The following is a 25861-nucleotide window of genomic DNA, read 5'->3' as shown; positions in this document are numbered from 1 at the left end:
CAACCACATACAACTCTAAGTCCTCCCTCTGACCTTGATATTCGACGATAACATCTAACTTGCCTTCAGGTTTAACCGGTTGACCTGTATAAGTCTTTAGAACAACATCAGTTTTGTTCAGATTGAGATCACTGAATCTAGATTTATATTCTTTGGTTGATATGATCGATAAGGCTGATCCTGTATCGAGCTACATTTTCAGTTCTCTGTTGTGGATTTTCGGATACACCCAAATGTTGTCGAGGTCGTGACCTTTCACATAGAAAAGAGGAAGTTCATTCATATCATCCCCTTGTTCTTCATCTAGATGATGAACCCTATTTTTGTCATAACCTTGTTTTTTTCTTCCATCTGATTTTAATGGTTTAGATCTACAGATAGCTTTAATGTGTCCAAATTTGCCACATTTGTAACATTCAGTGTCTTTGAACCAACAGTCATGAGCATGATGATTTGTCTTGGAGCAGTGACTACAGCGTGGATATGTGTGACGCTTGTCATGCTTATCTCTGTGTAAAGTTTTCTTCTTTACTGATAACTTGTTTACTTCTGATGTTACCTTGTTGTGTAATTCTTGCGTGTCTTTGGTAGCTGTCTCAAGGGAAACTGAAATCTTCAATGCTTTTTCCAGTGTCAATGCATCTTCTGACAAAAGTCTCTTTTGTATAGAATCCGATCTGAGACCACAAAATAACTGATCACGTAATTGGTCATTCAGATTTGTCCCAAAATCACAATGTTCACTCAACTCACGAAGTGTAGCAACATATTCGGCGATAGTTTCACTTGTTTCTTGGCGCCGGTTTCTAAATCTATGTCTCTGAGAAATTACAACAGGTCTCGGACTGTAGTGTTCCTTTAAAACATTCGTCAATTCCTCCAAAGATTTATCTGCCGGTTTCGCCGGTGATACAAGACTTCTGAGTAAAGTTTAAGTTCTGTTTCCAATCACAGCCAGAAATGAACTCACAAGTAAGTTTTCCTCAACTGCATTCACCTTCAAATACGCATCCATGCGTTCAGCATACACATCCCATGTGCCGTTCGCTTCGTCACTAGTGGCGTGAACAAAAACAATCCTCGTCGCCAAATTGTTACGTTTACACTGGCGTATACATTTAGTGCAATAACTAACCCAAGTCAATGGCGGGTGAAAAACCATGCGGTCTCTTTTATTACATCACTATCTCACGCACTAGAGAGCAAACAAGGGAGGTAATTCTAATGCAAGTATTGGCACTGATAAAATAGAGAGTCTGTGGATCGATATTGTATTATATCTTTTATACATACACAACACTTGGTATCAAGGCTGGTGGGGGAAACGCATATGCGTTTAGGTCCTCCCATGATATTGGCAGAGCATCGATTGACCAGGCTAGTGGGCCCCATGCTGGTGACACAATGTTATCTGATGCAAATAGGGTTATTAGTAGACAACCTTTTCTTTTATTGCCAGTTGAGATGCTTCGGCCGTAGCTTCCATTCTGTTGGCGATAGTCTGGCTGGTCTGGACAAGGTGTCTGCTAATCCACTTGCCGCTCCCGGTATATGTCTTGCCTTTATCTGTAAGTTGAGCTTGTCTACCAAAGGTGAAAAGTCAACTGCAGGAGGGTCTCAGATTTCATCGTGCCTTGCAGGTGCATGCCACAGTTGAAATGAGTGTCCCGATCATCAGACATTGGTTTCTTGTCTGTTGGGTCCAAAGAAATATTGCCCGGATTACAGACTCGTATTCCAGAAAATTGATGTGGCAGAGCTGTCTGCTTCTGACCATAGGCATGATGTTACTTCCAAGTTGAAGTGAGCTCCCAGACCTTGAAGTGAGGCATCCATGAACAGGTGGTTGTTGTATTCCAGCTTGTGTAAACAAGTTCCTGCGCACACAATCGATTCCACTGTCCTTCACAAGAGGTGTCTCCTCAATGAGTTCTGGTACTAGGATGTTAGTCTGGCTCATTAGACTTGATCCAAAGGAATGGAGATCCTGGAATGGTCGTAAGTCGGACTTCTGATTATTTATTAACCAACGTAGTTGAGTTAATAATATCCGGGTAAAAATTGTAGTCTGAGTAATTGTTGATATCGGGGCTTGAATCCCTTTGTCCAGGTAAAAATGTATTACGGTATCCTATGTGACGAACAGCAATTGGTTTAGTCACTCGTGTACATAGTCATGGGTCGAAGCAATTCCAAAGGGTGGTGTACCGCCAGTGACAAGAAGGGTGGTTCTCCTTCAAGTTGTGTTAGTCCAAGCTGTTGTCTGTTGACTGGTGACGGTTGGTATGGGGTAGCGGAGAGGTCGTCCGAAGTGTAATAGCTATTACCATACGTAGAACGTTGAACTTCCGAGTTGTTGATGTGGAAATGCAAACCGACGTTCAAGCACACATAACACAAAAATTGTGTTCTAAAGCAATGGTAAAGTCTTGACGGGTGTGCGTGTGATCTAGTATCTAGTAGAAAAACGAGGCTGAAGATGTAGTTTACCGGTTGGTTGATTGTACGAAGCAGGGTAATCAGGACCACGTGGAATAGCGGTAGTAGCAGAACCCGTGCCTTGAATGGACATGGAGAACATTAGGATCATATACCGAAATATAATGTCGATATTCACCAGCTCTAGTCCTGAATAAGTGAGGGATGAATTGTCCTGCCAGGTTGATCGGCGGCACGTAGAACTAGTGAAGAGACGATAGATTCCATCGTCTAAGCACCGGAAAAAGTGCTGGGCATTCCGGTATCGATGCGACGACAAAAGGCATTGTGAAGATTTGACAGACCGTACGTATAGTCTTTGACTACTACTGTAAATGCTTCGCACGGCTCGCATGAGATCAACCTGTACCAAAGTCAGCATGGTAGTCTTGTTTACAAACAGCAATCTCGGCGTGATATGTAATTCACCCTTGCGCAGAAACAGGAAATACAGCAGTCTTTCCTATCACGTGGTCAAAAGCTCAGGCCTCAGGATGATGTCGTCTGTCTGACGATTCAAATCTGAATAGGTGGAGCGCGTTGTCTCGAGCGTCATAACCTGTAATGGAATATCAGGCTGAAACGAGGTCGTCGATGATAAAGATCGGCTGTGATGATATCGAGCCTCAGGATGATGTTGATTGTGTGACGATTCAAATCTGTCATAACCTTGTAATTGTGATTTCTCATAGGAGAGTATCGTAAGACGATTCATGACTGGCAGGCACGTGGACCGGATCCATGAAGATCCCGGTAGAGAAGAGATGTCAGTATCTCAAGCTCGCCATATGAGGTGACTATGCCTGTAAGAGATCAATGAGACCGGTTGGTCAAGGTCGCTGATATGGTTGGTAAAGGTCATCATATCCCAAGACGTAGACGGATGCTCGTGATGACAATCACTAGATTGTCTGATCTGGACAACGGAATGCAGCGAAGGCCTTGTCCAAGTTCTCGTATAGAAGTCCAATGCACGGTGAGAGAGAGGTCTATTGATTCCGTGGAAGAATGACGATCTTATGACTGAGGACGATCCGTCGTTTGTCTGTTTTATATAACAAAGTTATATCTGGGATAACATCTTCTCAGTACAGTACACATGCTCGTACTTTATGGGGTTGAGTTCCGTCCGGGATTCGAACCCACACTGCCAGAGTAAGGGACCTAATCGCCAGCACACAAAGTCAGCGATCTAACCCACTCAGCCACCGAGGCTTCCTGCAGGTAAAGTCGTACCAGCGGATGAGTTCTTGATCGGACGATGTGCCGATGTTCGATTTATCCATGTGTCGACGTATCGATGTGTCAATGTATCGATTTATCCATGTGTCGATGTGTTGTTGCATCGATGTGTATCGCAGAGTGGAGATCCTCGGTATCTATCTGTAGGAGAGGTACGATCTGACGGACTGTCCATCCAACAACAGCGTCTTGTCGATAATGGTGAAGTATGTCGATAATGGTGAAGTAAGGTGATCTGTCAATCTGTCGATCCCTCGGTCGTCTATGATCCCTTGATCACTCGGTCGTTACGATCCAGCGAAGGATGACGATCTTGTGAGTGAAGATCCGTCGTCAGTCGGCTAACACTTCCTCGCCGACGATTGTAGTGTTTTCGGTCAGAAGGGTTATCGCCATTAGAAAGCCGGAGAGGTGTACCTGTATCCTCAGAGCGCTGTAGAAGCGATGACCTGAGTAGTAAGCGTGTTGGGGGAAGAGGCAACCCTCAGTTGACGGCTTGACTTCCCAAGCTGGGTAAAGGGCCGTAATCCAACATGATGAACTGGCCATTATAATGCGGGACAACTGTAGAAGCCAGGGAGCAGACACGTGCACAGGGACGTGGTCCGCACAGAGGCGGGAATCGCAGCAGTCAAACGAGAAGGAAAGCGATCCTCCTCTACGGATAGAGCTGTAACCATCGCCAAATTGACTATAATATTTTGTTAAGCAAGAAAACAAAGGTACAGCCACAGGGGATAACACAATCGTTTGGGTTTCAAAGCGGAGGAAAAAAAACATGCACGAAAACCGTACACAATGCCTTGAACCGACGAACAGTCGCCTTTATCAAACACTAAGCTAAGTAAATTGAGGTCCAAATCTGGCAAGGTGGTGCACAGTAGACATCATTATTAATACCCCACTCTCTTCATGGTAATGGTAAACTTTAGTAGTGATGTCGTGTATTTAAATTATATACATAAAAAAAAATATATATAAAAAAAATTCTCTGTTCAAGAATAACGTCCGAACACCATAGCGATAGAATTGAGAATGAGGGTGCTGGGTATGTCAGGTGATCAGGTCGCTGGGATCGTGTCGCATGGGATTTTAGTTGTGCGTGAACCATGATCACAGTGATGTGTGTTTGAGTGAGTGGTGTTTTTGAAGCTTGAAACTTTGTTCTAGGATGTTTCCACATCAAGATCGAAGAATTAGAGGAAATGCATAGTGTGAGATAGGATAAGTTTAAAAATTAAACAGAAACCTTTCGTCAAAGTCTGAAAATTATCAAGTACCGTTGCTGTAATTTGACTGGCTGCCTTAGATCACGTGCTTAAATTTGACCCATCACTAACTTGGTAGCAGATGTCAGTGAAACAATATAAGTTTTTTTAATGTATACTGACATTGCAGCCTTCAATGTATGTGTTCTTCATATGAAGCTTCGAAAATGGAGGTATTTCCTCATGTTAGTGAGAGGACAGCCATTATCATTGGGAAATGGGTGATGACAGATATAATTTGTAATTCTTTTTAAAATAATGTTTCCGACTACGTAAACAAAAGAAAATTAAAAAGAAATAGGTAGGTGGGTTTTATGAAATCTTTTATTTGCTGAGAATCTTTAAATTTCCGCTTCATTGGTCGTTAATCTGGACGTTATGAATGTTTTAGCTTACATTATTTTATTTAGAATGAACTTTATTAAGTTGTTTATGAATTATTTATATAATGTAATACACTAACTTTCACATTTATAAACAATAGGATTAATTAGACCTTTCAAATAGTGTACAGCCAAACATGTAGTAGCAAAGATGTTTTACAACAGGGGTCCGGAAACCGTCATATGCGCGGACATGTCCGATTGGGAATCTCAAACGTCCGGTTTAAAATATTGCTTACCGGACATTTAAATTTTTCTGTCCGGACATTCTTAAATTTTGACCGGACATGATCAACAGTTAGGACTGAGCAGTTTCTGTCTGCAGTTGTAACACAATGAAGATTATCTACACTGACAAGCTTTGTTTGTTATGATTGCTGTAAATACATCGTACCTACATGATAGTCCAAGCAGTCAATCACTGTAATAGGCAATAAACTGAGTTGACACTGATTAATCGAGGATTAATTACTGAGAACATCTTGTTAATTTGAGAGAAAGGTGTTTACAACTGTACATAAATACCTTGCATCATTGATGTACCTCATTATCCTCACAATGCTACGATACGTAACCTCAGACAAGAAGCGAAAGCGTGATGACAGCCAGTCGACCGATGCAGATCAGTCGAGTGGATCTGCCAAACCCTCAAAGTTTGGACGATCATTTGTAAGTCGTGGCTCACGACTTTCACTTGATTGACATACAATGAGGATTGGCAGATTTTATTGTTTTCAGTAGCTAGTCGTATATTGAATCTTGATTGACCGCCATTTGGCTTTCTGTGACGATCGATATAATTTTTTTATGGTCAATAATTAAGTACAGATGAAAAAAGTATTCAAATAACTATTGCTATCAACGATATTTTAGTATTTGTGATTATATTATCTGTCTTGCTTTTAAAAAATATTTAGTTTAAAAAAAAACTTTTCCCGTGAGGTCACGTGATAACCAAATATGGGATAATAGTCTCGATCCAAATGTTACAACGCGTACACTTGAGCAGACTCATGAATATAACTCATGAATATTAATTTGACCATTCACTACGTTAACAGATCGTTATTATAACAGAAACAAGAAAACATTGATGCAGAGCATCAAATTCCCCGCCCTATGTGATGCCTCACAAACGCATAATTATGATCTTACTGAAAGGCATGATGGAGCATAATTATATTAACTACAAATAACACAACGCTGTTGTGGAAAAAAATATTATTTATTTTGAGTATTGGGCAATACAGTTGATACATTTGCATAGGGTAGGTCTATTTAAAAATAGTTTCTTGTTTAACGCCACACTCAGCAGTATTCCAGCCATATGACGGCGGTCTGTAAATAATCCAGTCTGTACCAGATCATCCAGTGATTGACACCAAGAACATCGAACTACGCAATTGGAATATGATGTTATGCATCGACCAAATCGGCGAGCCTGACTACCCAATCCTGTTGGTCGCCTCTTAAATTACGGCAAGCATAGGTTGCTGAAGACCTAGTCTAACCTGGGTCTTTATTTAAAAAGTAGATCGAAGGAAATGGAAGCAATTTCTGGCACAAATATAAACATGTGGAAATAGTATCAAAACTGCCAACAACATTGGCAGATGCACATACTCAAATAATAGATCACATTCTTTTTACACTTGGCATTTGTTTATAATAATATAAATGAAAATACTAAGGGCTCCACATGGCAAAAACGTTATACTAGATAAGGTCTTTTTGTCACAACCACAGATGCACATACTCAAAATATTATCACGTAGTTGTAGAACATTTCAATACCGGGGCTAATCAATAACGGAGATTCCTCGTCTCTTGTTTTACGTTTTTTGGTCAGTTTCTTTTTTGTATTTCTTTCTTTCAAAGAATAGTAATTGTGATCATGATGAGTTGAGTTACTCTTTTTTCTTTCTATGTACTGTTTTTTTTATCCAGTGTCAGTAACTGTTGTGGAATGTGGTTTACTTGTAACAATGACTGGTTTGAGTTCAGATGATGATGATTGATTGGTTTGTCGTTTAACGCCGCACTAAGCAATATCCCAGCTATATGACGGCGTGTTGTAAATAATCGAGTCTGGACCAGACAATCCAGTGCCTTATATCATGAGCATCGTTCAACGCAATTGGGATCAATGCCATGCATCAACCAAAGCCTGACCATCCGATCCCGTTTGTCGCCTCTTACGACAAGCATAGTCGCCTGATATACTGTTAAGATGTAACATAACAATTCATCCATACTACTAAACAGAAGTAAAACCGCTTGTCCATTCGGATCAATCTGATCTAAACCATTCCGCTGATGAGAGTCAAATAATGCATACGAATCAAAATCCGTAAAAATTGCAATAGAGACATCATTAAAAGTTACCAAAAGTGACGGGGATATCAATATTGCTTGTTGAAATGATTCTATGAAATTTGTTTTCCCTGCTTCAATGTTTGGAGCACCTGTGACGGAGCCATAAAACTTATCTGTTATGTAGACAATATCACTTGAGGCAGTGGCTGCTGGGAGCTGATTATGACCTAAATACCCCTCATAGCTTTCGGTGTTAAATATGTGACTAGAGAGCTGTGCCTTCATCCAACAGATTATCGAGGTCAGTGGAACACGGTACAGACGCAAATAGATTCGAGTGAGTGAATTAGTAAAATCTAAATATTTTTTACATTTGTATACTTATCCTGCATTACTCCTTAATGCATTCACTGCTTACTTACGACAACTAGAAGGACAGCGCTGCGAAGGTCCTGGGTGAAGAAATAAAGTTGTTGTTCTCAAGTCCCAATCAGTGGCCTTCCGTCGCTGTCCTGTGACCTTGATGACACCTAAGGTCATCTTCACATCACTGCCTGTCGCCCAAGCTCTTAGAAAAACATACTTTTGAGGTTTCTGAAGCCAAAGTGGGGAGGCAAGTCTAACGACGGGTGGGCCTTAAGCGTAGTAATGCAGGATAAGTATACAAATGTAAAAAATATTTAGATTTTACTAAATTTTTTACTTATCCTGCATTACTCCTTAATGCATCTGTATCGGACGGTTTGGAGGTGGGTAAACCTTCAGAATACAGAAACCTCAATAATTCACACCCTGCAATACGACACCAGTTGGTCGATAAACCGTGAAGCGGAAAAGTTCAGACAAAAACGCCATTACGGTAGGGTTGTTCAAAAATCAAAAAGATTGAACATAGGAATTAAAAAGAAAATCCCTATACGCGCTTAGTAATAAAGAAAATAATAGCTATTCAGCTAATTCTTTACTTACTGCGTCATAGAGTCGTCGCTGACAAACAAGATTGTCTAATATTCTTCCACTGGTGGCGACTGAGTGACTGCACATGGAAGTTGACTGGCTCTGTATAGGGCGAGTTCATTATTTGCGTCAGTGGTTGGCAATCTGCAGGATAACAACCAGAGGGCCAAACTTCGAACGTCTTCGACATCCTCGAGAGTCACAACGCGAAGGTTATGACTAACGAAAATATGTGTCGAATCTCCAGAAATATCCTTCCGTGATTGTTCCAAAACCACAATTGCCGTGTTGAGCCCTGGTAAGGCTGACACCTTGAGATCTTGAGGGTAATTCGCTCTCGGCGAGTTCCGTTTGATGATCTCGTAGGCCTGAAGGATTACTGCGCATAACCATAGAGATATGGTATTTGCGATTATGCAACTAACTTCTGTCGTGGACAAACCACGCCTTGTCTTGGAGCGTCGAATGAAAACTCGAACTGCTCGCACCGAGCCCAGGAGAACTTCACCATGTACGATTCCCACAATAGTCGATATCGGTGGGATGGTGAAGAACGGTCGGGTTGGCCTGATAGTAGATTTTAGCAATAAAATCCCAGCATAACCCTAGATGTCCCGTTCCGTGCGTCCCATGCTCAAAACGGATCCGGGTTGAGTCGATCACATGTAGTTCGCTCACCCGTACCGCCATTGCTAATGCCAAGAGAAACCATTGTTTCCTTGGTGATGTCCAAGCTCCTCACAGCGATAGCCCGTTCGCGGAGCTCTCTATACTATACCAAGAGTGTAACGAAGGTGTCACGCGCTGGGAAGGAGCTTGAAAATGAGGATGCAATGAGGGGCTCGAAGGGGGCCCTCGCAAACCTCGAAGTACCACGTTCAAGTCCCAATCAGGTGGCTGGAACTTGGCCTTCTGATCCTCAAACCTGAATGAGCATAATATGGCCTGTAGTTCCGTGACCTTAATCACACTGTGATTTTCCGGAAACGGCCAACACTAAGATAATTGCAGCCAATTACGTAGTAATGGTGCTACCTTCCAAGTGTTTTTGGGTACGCAATGTAGGAGGTATTCCTCTAGGAATTCTGACGCAATCGTAGGGTCTTGTTTCTTTTCTTCCCTGTAAAAAGTCTCAAGTGATCCCCACTTGTCATCGTCTCTGGGAGAGTAACGATGAACTAAAGCTATAGCTTTGCTGCCCGTGTCGAAATAACCCTTCGCACTTAAACGCCTTTTAAAGACGAATCATGCGTGCAGACGTTGGGTGAGGCAATTTTCTGTTGAGGGTGGATGAGTAGGTTGGACCACTGTGAGAGGGGAAGTGAATCGTTTTAGATTTTTCCGAGCTTGACGAACTACCCTCTCGCCGGTTACCAGGGTGCGACCAAAGGAGAGATCGAGATACCTTGTCTCCTTGATCCCCTGTAGCACCTTGGGAAGTAAAAGTGGTGGCAGAAGAGTGTTAGTTCTTTGCCCTTCCCAAGTGATACTGAACTCGTCCACCGCCCAAGTCTGCGGATCCGGCAACGGGGAGATATACGTCATGAGTTGGTGGCCTAGACAAGTAATAAACAAGTCAATGTTTGGTTGCCTGAATTCCTGAAGCAGTAACTGGAATGCTTCTGTGAGAAATTTCCACTCAGTGGGAGCCACCCTGTCTGGACGTGATAAAGTATCGGCCAGTATGTTTCTACATCCGGGGATGTGCTGAACTATGAACCTTAGTCACAGCCGATCCACTAGATGGAAGAAATCTGAATGTCGTTAGAAGTGGAGAGTGGGAGTGTGTTGTTCCCCGATTGCACAGGCACCACACCGCAGTGCTGTTGTCTGTGGATATAGCGAGTTGGGCTAACTGTAGTTGATTCTGCCAATGTGATATAGCCAGAATTAAAGCTTCCAACTCCAAGTTGTTTATGTGCCACTTCCATTGTGTGCCGGGCCATAGCCCTGAGCTTATCTGGTCTTGTAAGTGAAGACTCCACCCCTGAAAGGGGACGTCCACAAACAGGTGTGTATTCGGGGAAAACCCAAATAAACAGACTCCGCAGACATTCAGCGCCACAAATTGAGGCAAGGCTCTAGCTTAGTCGGTAGAGTGATGGCCTTGAGTGGATCCTGACTCCTGATGTAAGGATTCAGGAAAAAATTGAATTGGACGCAGTTGTAAGGGGCCCATGCTAGTTAACTCCTGTGCCGAGGTGATTAACCCTAGCAACACTTGCCACTGGCGAAGTGTGTTTGGTTGGTGTAGAGTAGATGACAAAAGAAGTAGAAACTTGTGCCATCTGTCCCTCGGTACAGATAGGATATCCTGGTCTGTCTTAAACAGGTCTCCTATGAACTGAAGTCAATAGGAAGGAGAATACTCCCGACTTCGCCTCGTTGATTGTCTATCCCAGTTATTGACATGTGTTGATGATACAGTAGATCACCCTCCATCTACGACTCGAACCAAGTGTTCGTCACGTGTAGATAGTTATTGGCTTCATTACTCCTGTAAATAGCCATAAGTGTCACTGACATTTCAAATGGGAAATACTACCATTGGTAGTGAACCCCAATGAACTGGACCTGAAAAGTCTACGGTTGGGATGGATAGTCGAGGCTGATGAAGAATCAAACGTTCGTTGAACACAGAGATTGTGGATCATTCTCATCTTGTCTGGGTCCTTCATGAGTACCAGGTAGGTGTGAGGATAAAACCCCGGAGTAAAGACTGGGTTGTGAACCCACTCTACAGCTCTTCTTACCAACAGTATGTCTATGTTGGATTTTCCCAATCAAACTGTGGTCAACGGTGGGGTTACCTCTACCCTTATACGGACACCATGATATAGTGAGATAAGTACGAAATCGTCCTTGAGACTTGTCTCTGCCACTCCCTTTCTCAGTAAGGGAATGCTGGTCTTCCCTGAGAAACGCGCGTCTAGGCTTATAATTCCCTGACTTGCCAGCCCGCTTGGACTTTCCAAGCTTTTTGGGAACTTGACGTGCGTGTCTGCGATCTGTTCGTTGAACAGGGGAGTAGATGATCAAGGTTGACGTAATAGACTGCCCTTGAAACCAGTATCTCAGTTGGAAACGCTATAAAGTCTTGGGTGTAACGGTAATCTCCGTCAGATAGGTCTCAAGATGAATTTTCCTGTTGTCAAACTGACGCTGTAGGAAAAACACCATAGTTTGGAAGTGATCTAATCAGATAGGGTTATCCTCTAATAGATTCTGATCCACTGCAAACATTGACGATATTGGTCGCTTAAATCACGGAGCAAATGTGAGTTTTGGAGAAGTCTTCCTCCAATGACCTCATGGTGTCCCTCTTATTTACCCTGTTATCAGGGGAGGGCGTTACTGACACGAGATGGTCTGCTTCCCAATCGGGTACATGTGCTAAGCTGATCATGTGCCGGTTACGTAACCGAGTACACTGTAAGCCTTGGGCTAACGTCATTGTAGAGACCTTGATTGGTACGCAGACGCTGCGCTCAGCGCAGGTCTGGAATGTTGGAACAGCGCTAAGCTGATCGTGCAACGTTTGCGTAATAGGAGCACTTTGGGTAGCAGTCATACGCTGCGCTCGGCGCAGGTCTATGCTGGATATGTTGGAACAGCGCTAAGCTGATCGTGCGTCACTTGCGTGATAGGAGCGCTTGGGTATCAGTCAGACGCTGCGCTCGGCGCAGGTCTATGCTGGATATGTTGGAACAGCGCTAAGCTGATCGTGCGACGTTTGCGTAATAGGAGCGCTTTGGGTAGCAGTCAGACGCTGCGCTCGGCGCAGGTCTATGCTGGATATGTTGGAACAGCGCTAAGCTGATCGTGCGTCACTTGCGTAATAGGAGCGCTTTGGGTAGCAGTCATACGCTGCGCCCGGCGCAGGTCTATGCTGGATATGTTGGAACAGCGCTAAGCTGATCGTGCGTCACTTGCGTGATAGGAGCGCTTGGGTATCAGTCAGACGCTGCGCTCGGCGCAGGTCTATGCTGGATATGTTGGAACAGCGCTTAGCTGATCGTGCGCCGCTTGCGTAATAGAAAGACACAATCAGACACAAAGCTCAAAAGTATTGACTGGATCAAGGCTTGCGTCTAATATACCCCCATCATAGCATCTCGATACACTGGTGCTGGTGCTGTCGCCGACGTCACAGATTATCATACATGTATCTGGAAGTGTCCGGCGGCTGAAACAATAGGAGCAGTTACGATACTCACAAAAACCTCCGGTATTGTTGATTTCGGTGGATGGTGTACTTCTGCAATCACAGGCGTCATAATACCTGCCGATAACAACGGTTGGGTGGTAATGACAGAACCATATGTCATTCGCTATTCTGCGATAGTGACATTCCTCTCGTCTCACGACGGAATAACTGCAAAATATGATTGTGAGTAATCTACTTTTATATAGTAAACTCGTTGGATTAGAGATTTACATAAAAATTACATTTTGAATTTTGGCGAGCACATCTACGTGCATGCCTATGACCGTGGATAAAGAGCTTTGGGCGATTATTCCACGACAATATGTACACCACGCAAACATAAGTTATGCAATTAAACCATTGAAGAAATGGTACTGGAAGAATGCCGTAGAATTGAACAGTAATCTATCGGCAAAAATACGAATTGCAAGGGTATACAATATTTTTATATACGCAATTCAATGTAAACCAAGGCTATTTACATTTAGAGATTGGAGAGCACATCCGCGCGCAAACCAACCAATCGTGGATGATAATCTTGTAAGGTTTTTTCCACGACAATTAGTAAAATGCTCAAAGGTATGTTACGCAATTAAACCCTTGTTGATGAGATAATACTGGAAAAGTGCCGAAGAATTTGAACACTAATCTATCGGCAAATTTATGAGTTGCAAGGGTATACAATATTTTTGTATGCGCAACTCAATGTAAACCAAGGGTATTTATATTTTCATTTAGGGTTTGGAGAGCACATCTGCGCGCAAACCAAACAACGTGGATGATAATCTTTGTAAGATTTTTCCCACGACAATTAATACCACGCTCAATCATAAGTTACACAATTACGCCATTGTTGATGAGGCGGTACTGAAAGAATGCCATAGAATTGAACAATAATCTATCGGCAAAAACTACGAGTTGCAAGAGTATACAATAGTTCATATACGCAACTCAATGTAAAACCAAAAATACCAACAAAAAACTATTTAATCGCATAAACATAGGTACGCAATAAAAGAATTGTTGATGAAGCGGGACTGGAAGAAAGCCGTAGATTTGATATTAATCTATCGGCCACCATATTTTTAACGAGTTGAAAAAGTATACAATAATTTTAGTATACGCAACTCACTGTTACGCCAAAGCTAGTAGTATTTAAGAACATAAGAATATGTTATACATACGTAGCTGAGAATTGTAAACAATATGACTACCTCGGCAGGCAAACGATTGTAACACAATTCAAAATGGCGGCGACAACAATATTTTGGCGGGGAAAAAGACAAGTCTTTTCACGCCTAATTAATTCACATAAAACTACACAACATGGTGAAAGTAATATGAAAAGAATACATCACCCATCGCAGATCAATTTTTAAGATTGTAGACAAACTGAAGGTCTAAAATTAATCCAAAAGGAGAGCTCCGCTTGGACACGTCCTAGCTGTGCTGCGACAAGCAGTGATGTGAAGATGACCTTAGGTGTCATCAAGGTCACAGGACAGCGACGGAAGGCCACTGATTGGGACTTGAGAACAACAACTTTATTTCTTCACCCAGGACCTTCGCAGCGCTGTCCTTCTAGTTGTCGTAAATAAGCAGTGAATGCATTAAGGAGTAATGCAGGATAAGTAAAAAATTTAATGCTTTACGTCACATCGGCAATATTTCAGCCATATCGTGACGACAAATAGATTTGAGCCATGGGACACAAAATATATGAGTGACCAGAGCTACGGCTGTACATTGAATTCCATTAAACGGTTGAAAAATACTACAGCCTTGATGCAAATTCGCCGACACACTACTCCGATTTTGCTTTGACTTTGCTACCAAACGTTTCACATGTGGCTGTGTGCGGTGCACTGATTGAAAAAAACACGGGGGACTGGGTTAATTCAAAATACGGAATATAACTATTCCAAATATTGCCAGGGAACATGAGCATCCAAACAATCAAAAGTGTGGTATGTAGAATGTGGAATTCAGCCATATTACATTTAAATTGAGATGTCGTCGTTGTTCATGAATAAGCATATTCAGAACATAATTTTTATTATGCTGTTATTTACGATCTCCGGAGCACAGTTCTTCTTTTGTATACACCATGAAAATCAGAAATTTAGTCCTTGAGGAAAAAGGACATCGGATTACACATGAATGGTTTAATAATGTCAGCTAATGACAAGAAACGGTCAGATGCATCAATTAACTACATAAAGACGATTTTGAAGTATCTCTTATTGCTTGAAAAGAATAGCATCAACATTCCACGCACATGATTTGTATGTTTTGTTTCCGTAAATGCCTGGCTTGAAATTTTGAATAAACCAACATGTCGACATACATGCTACAAAATTAACGTTTCCTGTATACTTCACCGCCTTAAGGGCGGGGAAGAACAAACGTATGTTTTCAATGTATATCTAAAATGATATTATTTGTTATTAATTGTCCGGTGAATTAAACAATTTAAATTGAAACAATTCATAATTCATCATATTATGAATACGTAACAACTTGTAATGTGTGTGAAAAGTCGTCCTAAAATACGCTATTTGAAGGGGGCGTGGCCTAAATGCAAATGTCCCATTGGGATTTTAAATTTTCCGGACGCCTGTTTTACAAGCAGAAATTTCCTTGATAAATGTTGGCTTCATCTACAGTAGAGGACGTAACGTGTACGCGAGACGGCTCTCCCGTCTCGCGTACAAGTGACCACCTGATCTATCACACAAGTGTCTCTGGGAACTTGGTGTCACAGCAGTAATCTTCTGGTTGGCTGGTGTTAAAAGGGTTAAACGGTGCCGATGCTGCCAAAATAGCAGTGTCTTTCATGCATTTCCACCCATGACATGAATATTGTTATATTGCCATTTGTGCACAAGCTGAGTGCCAGGGATATGATAAAATGTTCTTGAAAAATTGAGTTGTTTTAATTTTGTTACTCCAGAATTTTTTGTTATACCTACCTAACCTTTTAGGACAAAATTCAAGTAAAACAAATCTCTGAGGCTTTTTTTTTTTAATTGGCCTACCTCACTTTTGAAATCCGTAAACCAAGAAATAAAAAAATGTCGCCTAACCAGGCTTGGTCACTGCTTGAGGTGCAGTGCAATTTAGCATTCTCGTCAGATGTTTTCTCTGTTCTCTGGGAACACAGATCAGGAAATTTCCACTACCTTTTGGAAATAAGTAGAGATAATCAATAAGTATGAGCAAGGAAAATATAAAATTTAAATTTTCTGCAAATAGTAATACTGTCCAGAAACAAATATAAAGATAGATAAGGATTCCTCTCAACATGTCACACTAAGCTGAAACTGATAGATGACAACAATAATAACATGTGAAATATAGATGCAAGCAGCAATGGCAGGCTCCAAGTGACACACGCACGCACGCACAAACAGCAGCGCTGACGGAACATCGCCGCTACAAAATTGGCTTCTGCCAGGATGCCCCAGTGTGTTCCAAACCCATTTCTGACCTCGTCCATATTTGAATCTAAAATGGTTTGCGAGTACCAATGCTGTCAAAAGTTTGGCTCAGTTGCAAGACATCGCCACTGTGAAATAGGCATGTGTCTGGGTGTCCCAGTGTGTTCTAAACCAATTTCCAACCTTGTCCATGTTCTAATCCTTAAATGGTTTGCTAGTGCCAATGCCGTCAAAAGTAAGGCACTGGAGCAATTGGCTATTGCATGTTGGGAAACTAAAAAACATGCATCAACCAAGTCAACACGCCTGACCATCCGATTCCGTCAGTCGCCTCTTACGACAATCTTAGTCACCTCTTAACATGCTTAAGCATGTTAAGACAAGCATGGGTTGCTGAAGACCAATTATAAAACTGATTTCAAGGGTAGTATAGATAATGACATTTGCAACAAGACTGGGTATTGCTCTTGGGTCTCTGGGAAGCGAGTGAATGGGGGCTCATCTTATATTTGTGAGGCGCTTCCTTCAGTATTTGCACTCAATGAGAGTACAAAACATGCAACTGAAAATCAAATATAACCACCAAGCTGGGTTACTTTTAACATGCCACCAAGAACAAAATATGAGGTACATATGGCACCAAGACTTCAAGCAAACTTTCAATACATTCTGTGAAGAACCTTACAAGATATTATATCTAAAGTAAAATGTATGAGAAAAAAATGATTAAAATACAAACCCAATATGGCCGCAACTAAAAAAATATATCTACATCATGTACATAAGACTATCAACATTTGATGTGTTTTGCATGGAGACAATTTTGGAAGGATTTCATTAAGTAGATTCAGCAGAGTATGGATTTGAAGACATGTACCCAAAACACACTGAAAACCTTGAATCCAATATGGCTGCCAAACCATGTGACCAACGAACAAAGTCAAAGAACAAAAATGTCAAGCACCTAAAGCAACAGACACATACAAAGTTTGATAGTAATTAATACAGCGGTTGAGGGGTAATAGGGCAAAATAAAGTTAGTGTTAGTTATCTGCCTTTGGTCACTGGGCCTATGGCCTTGGGATTTTTGGATACTCTAGTACTAGTACTCAAGTAATCAACTGTCTACAAAATTGAATAAAATCGAGCCAGTGGTTATTTTGCTATCTCTGTTACAAAATTCAGCCAGTGGTTATTTTGCTATCTCTGTTACAAAATTCAGCCAGTGGTTATATTGCTATCTCTGTAACAAAATTCAGCATAATAATACTCATAATGATCTTCATGATTACAATCATCTTCCCGAGGCAAGTGAGTTAACTGACTATAAAAGTCCAGTTTCCACCCTTGCCAAACTAGGCTGGTATTATGGAGTTACATTTTGGCTGGACTAACGAGTTTATGCATAGTCCAATCAAAATCCGGGTCGTAAAGTGTCATGCAGATTTTGGTCGACTGCAGGAATTGCAAAGCATGTAGGCCGCTAACTCGTTGTCAACAGATATTTTCTAAATCTGTTCATATTTTTAATCAAGGTGCTCACGTGATTTTATGCGCTTCTCGATGTAAGACTCGTTTTATCAGAATATAGATCTTGATTATCGATCAGATCATCTTGACTGGGCGCCACGATTTTGTTTGAAGCAAATGCAAGTGATACAAGAGGTTGAATCTGATTGGTCAATAGGAGAGGCATAGAAAGGACATAACTCGTAATAGCCATTGGTGGCGCTAAGATCGAGCCCAGGAATTCCAGCCTAGTTCGGCAAGGGTGGAAACTGGACTTTTAAAGTCAGGATGGATTACAATAGGGTCCTACAGTCTTTCAGCTTGGAGCCCTAATAAGAAACTTAATAAGTCACTTATCACAAGCATGGATTTTTTTGTTCCTACTCTATGTCCATTGATGTTTGAATGTCTGTCCACACAATACTCACACTCATGATCCATGGTGACTCTGGCATCGAAGTTGATGGGTGTAAAGCCGCCATACTGCTCCTTGATGACCCAGTACACCTCCGGAGGGGGAATACTCTCTGGGGCCACGCAGTTCAAGGTCTGAGATTCCCCCAAATATGGTGAGAATGTCACGTCTGCTTCCACATCAAACTCTTTCAGCTTTGCTTCACGCAGGTTGATGTTTATGGTTGCTGATGTGCCATAATCATTCTCAGCAAAACACTGGAAAATCCCCTCATCTTTGTCTTCTGGTCTGTTGATGACGATGGTTCCAACATTGGCAAGCTGGACCATTCGGTCATCATTACCACTTGGGTTGAAATCAATTCCATTCTTTTGCCATGTGTACCTGGTAAAAACAGATTAAATAATGGGATCCTCTTTTACATAATTATTGTAGTTATCAAAGGTTACATCAGTTTGTCATTATCTAATGTTTAATATGTTAATTAACTTAGATCATTAAAATCACTGAATAGAACAGGATTTGTTGTTGCTTCTGCATTGCAATATGGATGGTAACACATAATGTTTCAAATGTTGCATTTATATAATCATCTGAATTAAAATTGGAATTCTTCAGACTGTTCTACTCTCATGTGTGGTACTTCCCCAGCCTAACGGAGTTACTGTGAGCTGCAGAGGACTTGATTTCAGTTGCTGATGGTTCATATCGAAGGAAGATTGAAAATGATTCAAGTCGTATGTTGACATGTTATACATTGGGGAAACATATGACTATTGATGCTGACAGTAGCAGGGATTGTAATAGTGGTGCTCTTGTAGTGGCATTCCATCCAATGACCACCTGTACCTGAAGAGGCTAAGGAACGTAACTCTCCACAGCCTAGTGAGTCCACTTGGCCACCAGATCCTGACAAGGCTGAGGAGCGTAACTCTCCACAGACAGCTGAACCTGACAAGGCTGAGGAACGTAACTCTCAACAGCCTAGTGAGTCCACTTGGCCACCAGATCCTGACAAGGCTGAGGAACGTAACTCTCCACAGACAGCGTAGTGAGTCCACTTGGCCACCAGATCCTGACAAGGCTGAGGAACGTAACTCTCCACAGACAGCGTAGTGAGTCAACTTGGCCAGCTGTACCTGACAAGGCTGAGGAACGTAACTCTCCACAGACAGCGTAGTCAGGCCACCAGATCCTGACAAGGCTGAGGAACGTAACTCTCCTCAGACAGCGTAGTGAGTCCACTTGGCCACCAGATCCTGACAAGGCTGAGGAACGTAACTCTCCACAGACAGCGTAGTGAGGCCACTTGGCCTCCAGATCCTGACAAGGTTGAGGAGCGGAACTCTCCACAGACAGCTGAACCTGACAAGGTTGAGGAACGTAACTCTCTACAGACAGCGTAGTGAGGCCACTTGGCCAGCTGTACCTGACAAGGTTGAGGAACGTAACTCTCCACAGACAGCATAGAAAGGCCACTTGGCCAGCTTAACCTGACAAGGTTGAGGACATAACTCTCCACAGACAGCGTAGTGAGGCCACTTGGCCAGCTTAACCTGACAAGGTTGAGGAACGTAACTCTCCACAGACAGCGTAGTGAGGCCACTTGGCCAGCTTAACCTGACAAGGTTGAGGAACGTAACTCTCCACAGACAGCATAGTGAGGCCACTTGGCCACCAGATCCTGACAAGGCTGAGGAACGTAACTCTCAACAGACAGCGTAGTCAGGCCACCAGATCCTGACAAGGCTGAGGAACGTAACTCTCCTCAGACAGCGTAGTGAGTCCACTTGGCCAGCTGAACTTGACAAGGCTGAGGAACGTAACTCTCTATAGACAGCGTAGTGAAGCCACTTGGCCACCAGATCCTGACAAGGCTGAGGAACTTAACTCTCCACAGACAGCGTAGTGAGGCCACTTGGCCAGCTGAACCTGACAAGGTTGAGGAACTTAACTCTCCACAGACAACGTAGTGAGGCCACTTGGCAAATATGATACTATATTTTCTTGAGTATAGTGCGCACCCAAGTATAATGTTCACCTCCCTATAGCAGATTCAGTATTTTGGGAAAATAAAAAATTCCAATATGATGCACAGAAAAAATTACACTGTACCCCTTCAGCGAATTCTCGTCAACGAACAGGTGATGAGAAACTTGATCAGTACAAATATGAAATTTGAGATAAAATATCACCAGACATGTTGATTTACCATTTAAATTGTATTTTTCAATCTGCTAGATATTGTTTTACATCCAGGGATTAAGATTACCTTGTGTATTTTCTCGTAAACTAAGTCCATGAAGTCGGAAACAGCAATCAGCTGTACACACGTTTTCTTGGAATCTACCGGTGGTTCAGTCAAGACACACCCAATGATATAACTTTACAGGATTTTAATGCAAGGATCAGCAAAAATTGTATCTGAAGCTATTTTTTTATCAGGAATAATATATTCCAATATCTTGTAAGTTTAGTTACAGCTTTTACTAAATATATTAAAATAAATATAACACTTAGCGAAGCAGCTTATCGCTATTGCCGGTTATTATTTTTCACATGGAACCAGTTGGACCGGTCACCCTCGAGGCTCCCATGCACGTGATCGCGAGAACTATGTGTTGACATAGAATCGTCAAACTATAACAAATTTGAATTTTAACGAGTCAAAGTATGGCATTTATGATATATGTATCCATTCTCTGTCAACTAAAGTTTGTTTCAAGGCACCAATAGCGGTAATCTGACCGTGGTTGCAAGATTTTGCCAAAATTAACTAAAACAATAGTAAAAGGAATTTTTAATAAAATTGATGAAATAAGTTACAAACATAAGTCCAGATATACAAAGAACACTTTTTATAGCCAGCCTGTGTAATTACATGATTAATTTGCGTACTTCAGTATGGATATGTTGACATGGTATTTCCGGTGTTACGTGCTCACAGTTATGTCTTTCTGTTGGGGGAAAAAACATCAAAACACATTAGTACGCGAATAATGTGCATCCCCTTCTACGCACTATACTCAAGAAAATACGGTATTCATCATACAAAGATTCATGTTAAAAGAAGAAAAAGGCTACCTACTTAAAAGTTAATATATATATATATGTCCTAAGTACATGAACACAGCACATGAGTGTTGTACCTGGGGTTGGGTATGCCTTCGGCAACACATGGCATCTCCACAGTTTCCCCGGCTTTGAAGAACACATCATATCTTGGCTGAATGTAGACTCCTGGTGGCCGTGTTACTGAAACAAATAAACATATCTCCATGACAACTGATAAATTTACTTCTGTCAATTACTCTAGAAATGCCCACCGTTCATATTTATGGGATTAAATAAATTTCTTACGCTCCCAGCAAGAGAATATAGTCGATAGCCACACACTAACAATGGGGCTGCCGGAATCACACACAAATAGCATGTGGACAAGCTGATGAGAATTCTATGCATATGCTGCGACAAATCTACTGTGACATGCACATAATCATTGATAATGTACGTATATGATAGATAATCTTCAATATATTCAAATTCAGATATATTTTGTTATTGTGTTCATGTATACACCATGTTATCTGATCACTGGACATCATGAGTATAGTGCATCTAAGTCATCATGAGGGCATCTTCCCGAGGCAAGAGAGTTAACTGACTTTACAAGTCCAGTTTCCACCCTTGCCTGGAATTCCTGGGCTCGATCGTAGCGCCACCAGTGGCTATTACGAGTTATGTCCATTCTATGCCTCTCCCATATGGACCAATTAGATTCCACCTCTCGTATCACATGCATTTGCTTCAAAAAAATGGTGGCACCCAGTCAAGACGATCTTTCGGCAAGGGTGGAAACTGGACTTTTATAGTCAGTTAACTCTCTTGCTTCGGGAAGATGCCATGAGGGGTTTGTCTTTAATTATTTCACTAAGTTGTAGACCATGTAGACAAAAATACACAATATGGTTGAAGTTTGAAGACTTTGTGGAAACCATATTACCTGCACCTAACTCTTTCAACACCAGTCAACCAGAAGCGTTTACTGCTTGACACCGAGTTCCCAGAGACTCTTGTGTGATAGATGAAGCCAACATTTATCAAGGATAATATATCCTGATATCTGCTTGTAAAACATCCTTGCTACAACGTGTTATACACCATTTGAAAGGTCTGATCCCACTGTTTATAAATATGAAACTTATGTTTATCACATTATTTAAATAATGCACTCACAACTTAATTAAGTTTGCTGTAAATAAAAAATGTAAGCTAACACATTCATAACGTCCAGATTATGGACCTAGGAAGAGAAAATTTTATGATTTTTGGCAAATACAAGACTTCATAAAATCCACTTACCTATTTCTTTATTATTTGCATTGTTTACGTAATTGGTAAATTATTTTAAAGAAATTTTAAAGAGTTATAAGTAGTATCTGTCATCACCCATTTCCTGATAACAGCGTCTGTCCTCTCAGTAACATGAAGAAATACCTCCGTTTTCCAAGCTTTGTATGAATAACACGTTCATTGAAGACTGCCATATGACACAATTCATTCGCTAGAAAGCTTGTTTTTTTCATCTACACATTCATAACATCGTCTGCAGGCTTTTAGTATATGTAACATGCGATTTTATTGGATTAAAACTGGTTTCTAATGACGCTTTCTTCCCGAAACCTGCTACAAGGTTCATGATTGGTCAAATTTGAGCACATGACCTAAGGCAGCCATTTAAATTACAGCTATGGTACTATCCTTGTGTATGATGAATTTCAGATTTTGATGAAAGATTTTTTAACATTATTCTGAACGTTTTAAGCAGGAAATCATTATTAAAAATATGGAACTTCATGGATGTATCAAGCTAGGTTACGAGCTGTTTCATGCATATATTTTTGCATTAAACATCGTGTCCGAGCCGTGAAATCAAGGCAACGACAGATGAGATGTCATTTGACTTACATTACACGCAATCGCACACAAGATGGAAATAATAACTTAGATGTTAGTTTGACAACTTTTAGATACATTTTTGTTGATTTTATTGATTACTTTGTATAATATATTTAAAGATTTGCTTGAAACTTCTTTATTTGTCTCTTTGACATGTTCAATGTGGGCCCGCTGTCGAAGTGTGTCTGAGAATTTTATTTCCAATAATAGTGACATAGTGAAATGGTGAATAATTTTTTAATCTATCGATAAATAATAATAAATTGAAATGGAATACATATTTCAGACATTGTGAAATGTGACAGATTTAATAAATGAATGATATGACAGGTAGGTTCATAAAATTATATACTAATTTGAGGTGACTACGGTCTACCGGCCTGCAGTGCCTGGGCTTGAGTGGCTTCTTGGCCGGTGTACCGGTCAACAGTGTTGAAAGAGTTAAAGTCCCATTGATTCTGGAACATGTGAGTTTTCTCTCAAGAGACTTTTCTCATGGGTAACCCATCTATGTTCATGGTGTCTTTACAATGAATCTTCCACAAACCAGTTGACATGGCTAACTTAAATCTAGCATGTACTAGTAGCAGTTACTTTGGCACCTAGTTGCCTAGATGAACAACTTCCTCTTTCAAACCAGGATGAACAGGAGGGCCTCTAGGATCTAGATCTTCTTAGAGACGAGAATATGTTTGAGAGAAGCCCTCCGAAAACTGTGCCCCTAATTGTTGAACTATGTCAACCATTCACAGTTTTCGTGAATATAGATCTGTACTGTCAACCATAAGACTTGCAACATCCCGAGTCTCACCTGCCAGTATTCCGGTGCAGCACAGCATGCATGCCAGCAGCACAACTCTCCTCATTGTTACTTGTGACAAGGTCGCTGGAAGGTAATCAGAAACAAACACCATGTATATGCTGTATACTCATCAATGTTTGCCATGAATAATATACAAATCCCAGCAGCATACGTTGTCCAACATGTCTGAAGTTTTGTGTGTTTGTTCTTTGCACCCTTGCCCCGACACTAAAGTAGAATGGTAACGCGGTCAGATCTATAGTCATTGATAGTAGAATGGTTAAAATACTGATTCACTGGTGAGACGAGATCTAAAGTAGAATGGTAAAAAATACAGATACACTGGTGAGGCCAGATCTAAAGTAGAATGGTAAAAAATACTGATACACTGGTGAGGCCAGATCTAAAGTAGAATGGTAAAAATACTGACACTGACAGTGAGACCAGATCTAAAGTAGAATGGTAAAAATACTGACACTGACAGTGAGGCCAGATCTAAAGTAGAATGGTAAAAAATACTGACACACTGGTGAGACCAGATCTAAAGTAGAATGGTTAATAATACTGATACACCAGTGAAACTGATAATGACAAACAGTCAAACCTTGATGTGTCCAACTCCTGGTTGTCTCCAACTCATTTGGGAGTCCCCAAGTATCCAACTTGAGCATAAATTTCTTTTGATGTCTCAAACCCTGGATAACTCTAAGTTTTTCCCAGGTTCGCATGAGTTTGACACAACGAGGTTTGACTGTGGTGTCATGGTCATACATGTGAAACAACTGTAATAAGTGCTATGTTATACACTGGAGAGGCCAGATCTACAGTAGAATGGTAAAAATACTGACACACCAGTGAGGCCAGATCTAAAGTAGAACTGTAAAAATACTGACACTGACAGACCAACTTATCCAATGTAATCTGACTAAACTTCTCAAATTATAGGATTAACATGATTTGATATTTTAACAACCTGGGGATAAAGTAAACTTTAAAACAACAAAATCCAACAGGAATCCAGTCTAATATTCAGAGGACAAGATATACTACTGATTTGAAACTTCTGATACTTCCGCAAAGTCCTTGGCTATGAGTGTCGTCATGCTCGACGCTCCAAGTTCTTTTACCTGTATCCGTACGACAATTTACCTTTGACGTCTGCATCTTTGATCGTACCTGTGTTTCTTCAAGACGATATAGCCATAGGCAAAATCACATAACTCGTATTCATATGATCAAATGCAATGTCGCCTACCTGTTACTTGTATGTTTCAATCCGCCATTTGCTTTCTTTTGAACTGGGACGAGCGCAGGTAAATTCGTACCTGGGTTACTGTCAAAAGTAGAACCACAATGCGGAAATGCATGAAAACGACACAAGTTTCCGTCTCTTTATACCGAATACAAGAACTTCAGTGCAAACAATCGCACTGTGCACCCTGGGTTATTAAAATCAATAATAATAATAATAATAATAATAATTCTCAATTTGATTTTGAATAATAACTTGATATTAGAGATGATCCACGATAGTCGTACAGCATTCAACTGCCATAGTTATAAAGTGTGTTCAATTCGTGATCAGTGCTATTCATAATATAAAAAAAACAAATACTTTCAAATGTAGAACATTCATGACTATATTCGGAGAACGCTCAAAGAATCACATAAACATTCTATCCTGATTAATCAGCAGAGAAATTATTTTTTAAAAATGTTGTTTGCTGGGTTTTTCAGAAAATTTGTTTTCCCCAATAGATTATTAAACATTTATCCTTATCGTCGACTTGGACATGGCATGGTATTTGAGTTTTAGGGTGACTTGGAAATTAAAGGTCTGTTTGTGTCCGATACATCACTTACTTTAAACAAGATGAAAGTGAGT

General features: G+C 41.0%; 1 protein-coding gene across 13 annotated transcripts in view; it reads right to left on the bottom strand.

Annotated features, from left to right (window-relative positions):
* The window catches only part of LOC124140099 (neuroglian-like), a 73116-nt gene extending 47801 nt beyond the window's left edge, over nucleotides 1-25315 (bottom strand). For all 13 annotated transcript variants that reach the window (XM_046507452.2, XM_046507454.2, XM_046507453.2 and 10 more), the window contains exons 1-4: nucleotides 25232-25315; nucleotides 23986-24060; nucleotides 21365-21470; nucleotides 18229-18599 (exon numbers count right to left, since the gene is read on the bottom strand). In XM_046507452.2, the coding sequence (XP_046363408.2) occupies nucleotides 18229-18599; nucleotides 21365-21470; nucleotides 23986-24040 (532 nt within the window). In that variant the 5' untranslated portion in view covers nucleotides 24041-24060; nucleotides 25232-25315. The remainder of the gene's footprint in view (nucleotides 1-18228; nucleotides 18600-21364; nucleotides 21471-23985; nucleotides 24061-25231) is intronic.
* Between the last annotated feature and the right edge of the window lie 546 nt (nucleotides 25316-25861).

The sequence above is a fragment of the Haliotis rufescens genome, unplaced genomic scaffold (genome assembly GCF_023055435.1).
Source record: "Haliotis rufescens isolate VD_foot unplaced genomic scaffold, xgHalRufe1.0.p SCAF_22, whole genome shotgun sequence".
NCBI lineage: Eukaryota > Metazoa > Mollusca > Gastropoda > Lepetellida > Haliotidae > Haliotis > Haliotis rufescens.
This window is presented reverse-complemented; position numbering and strand designations above follow the sequence as displayed.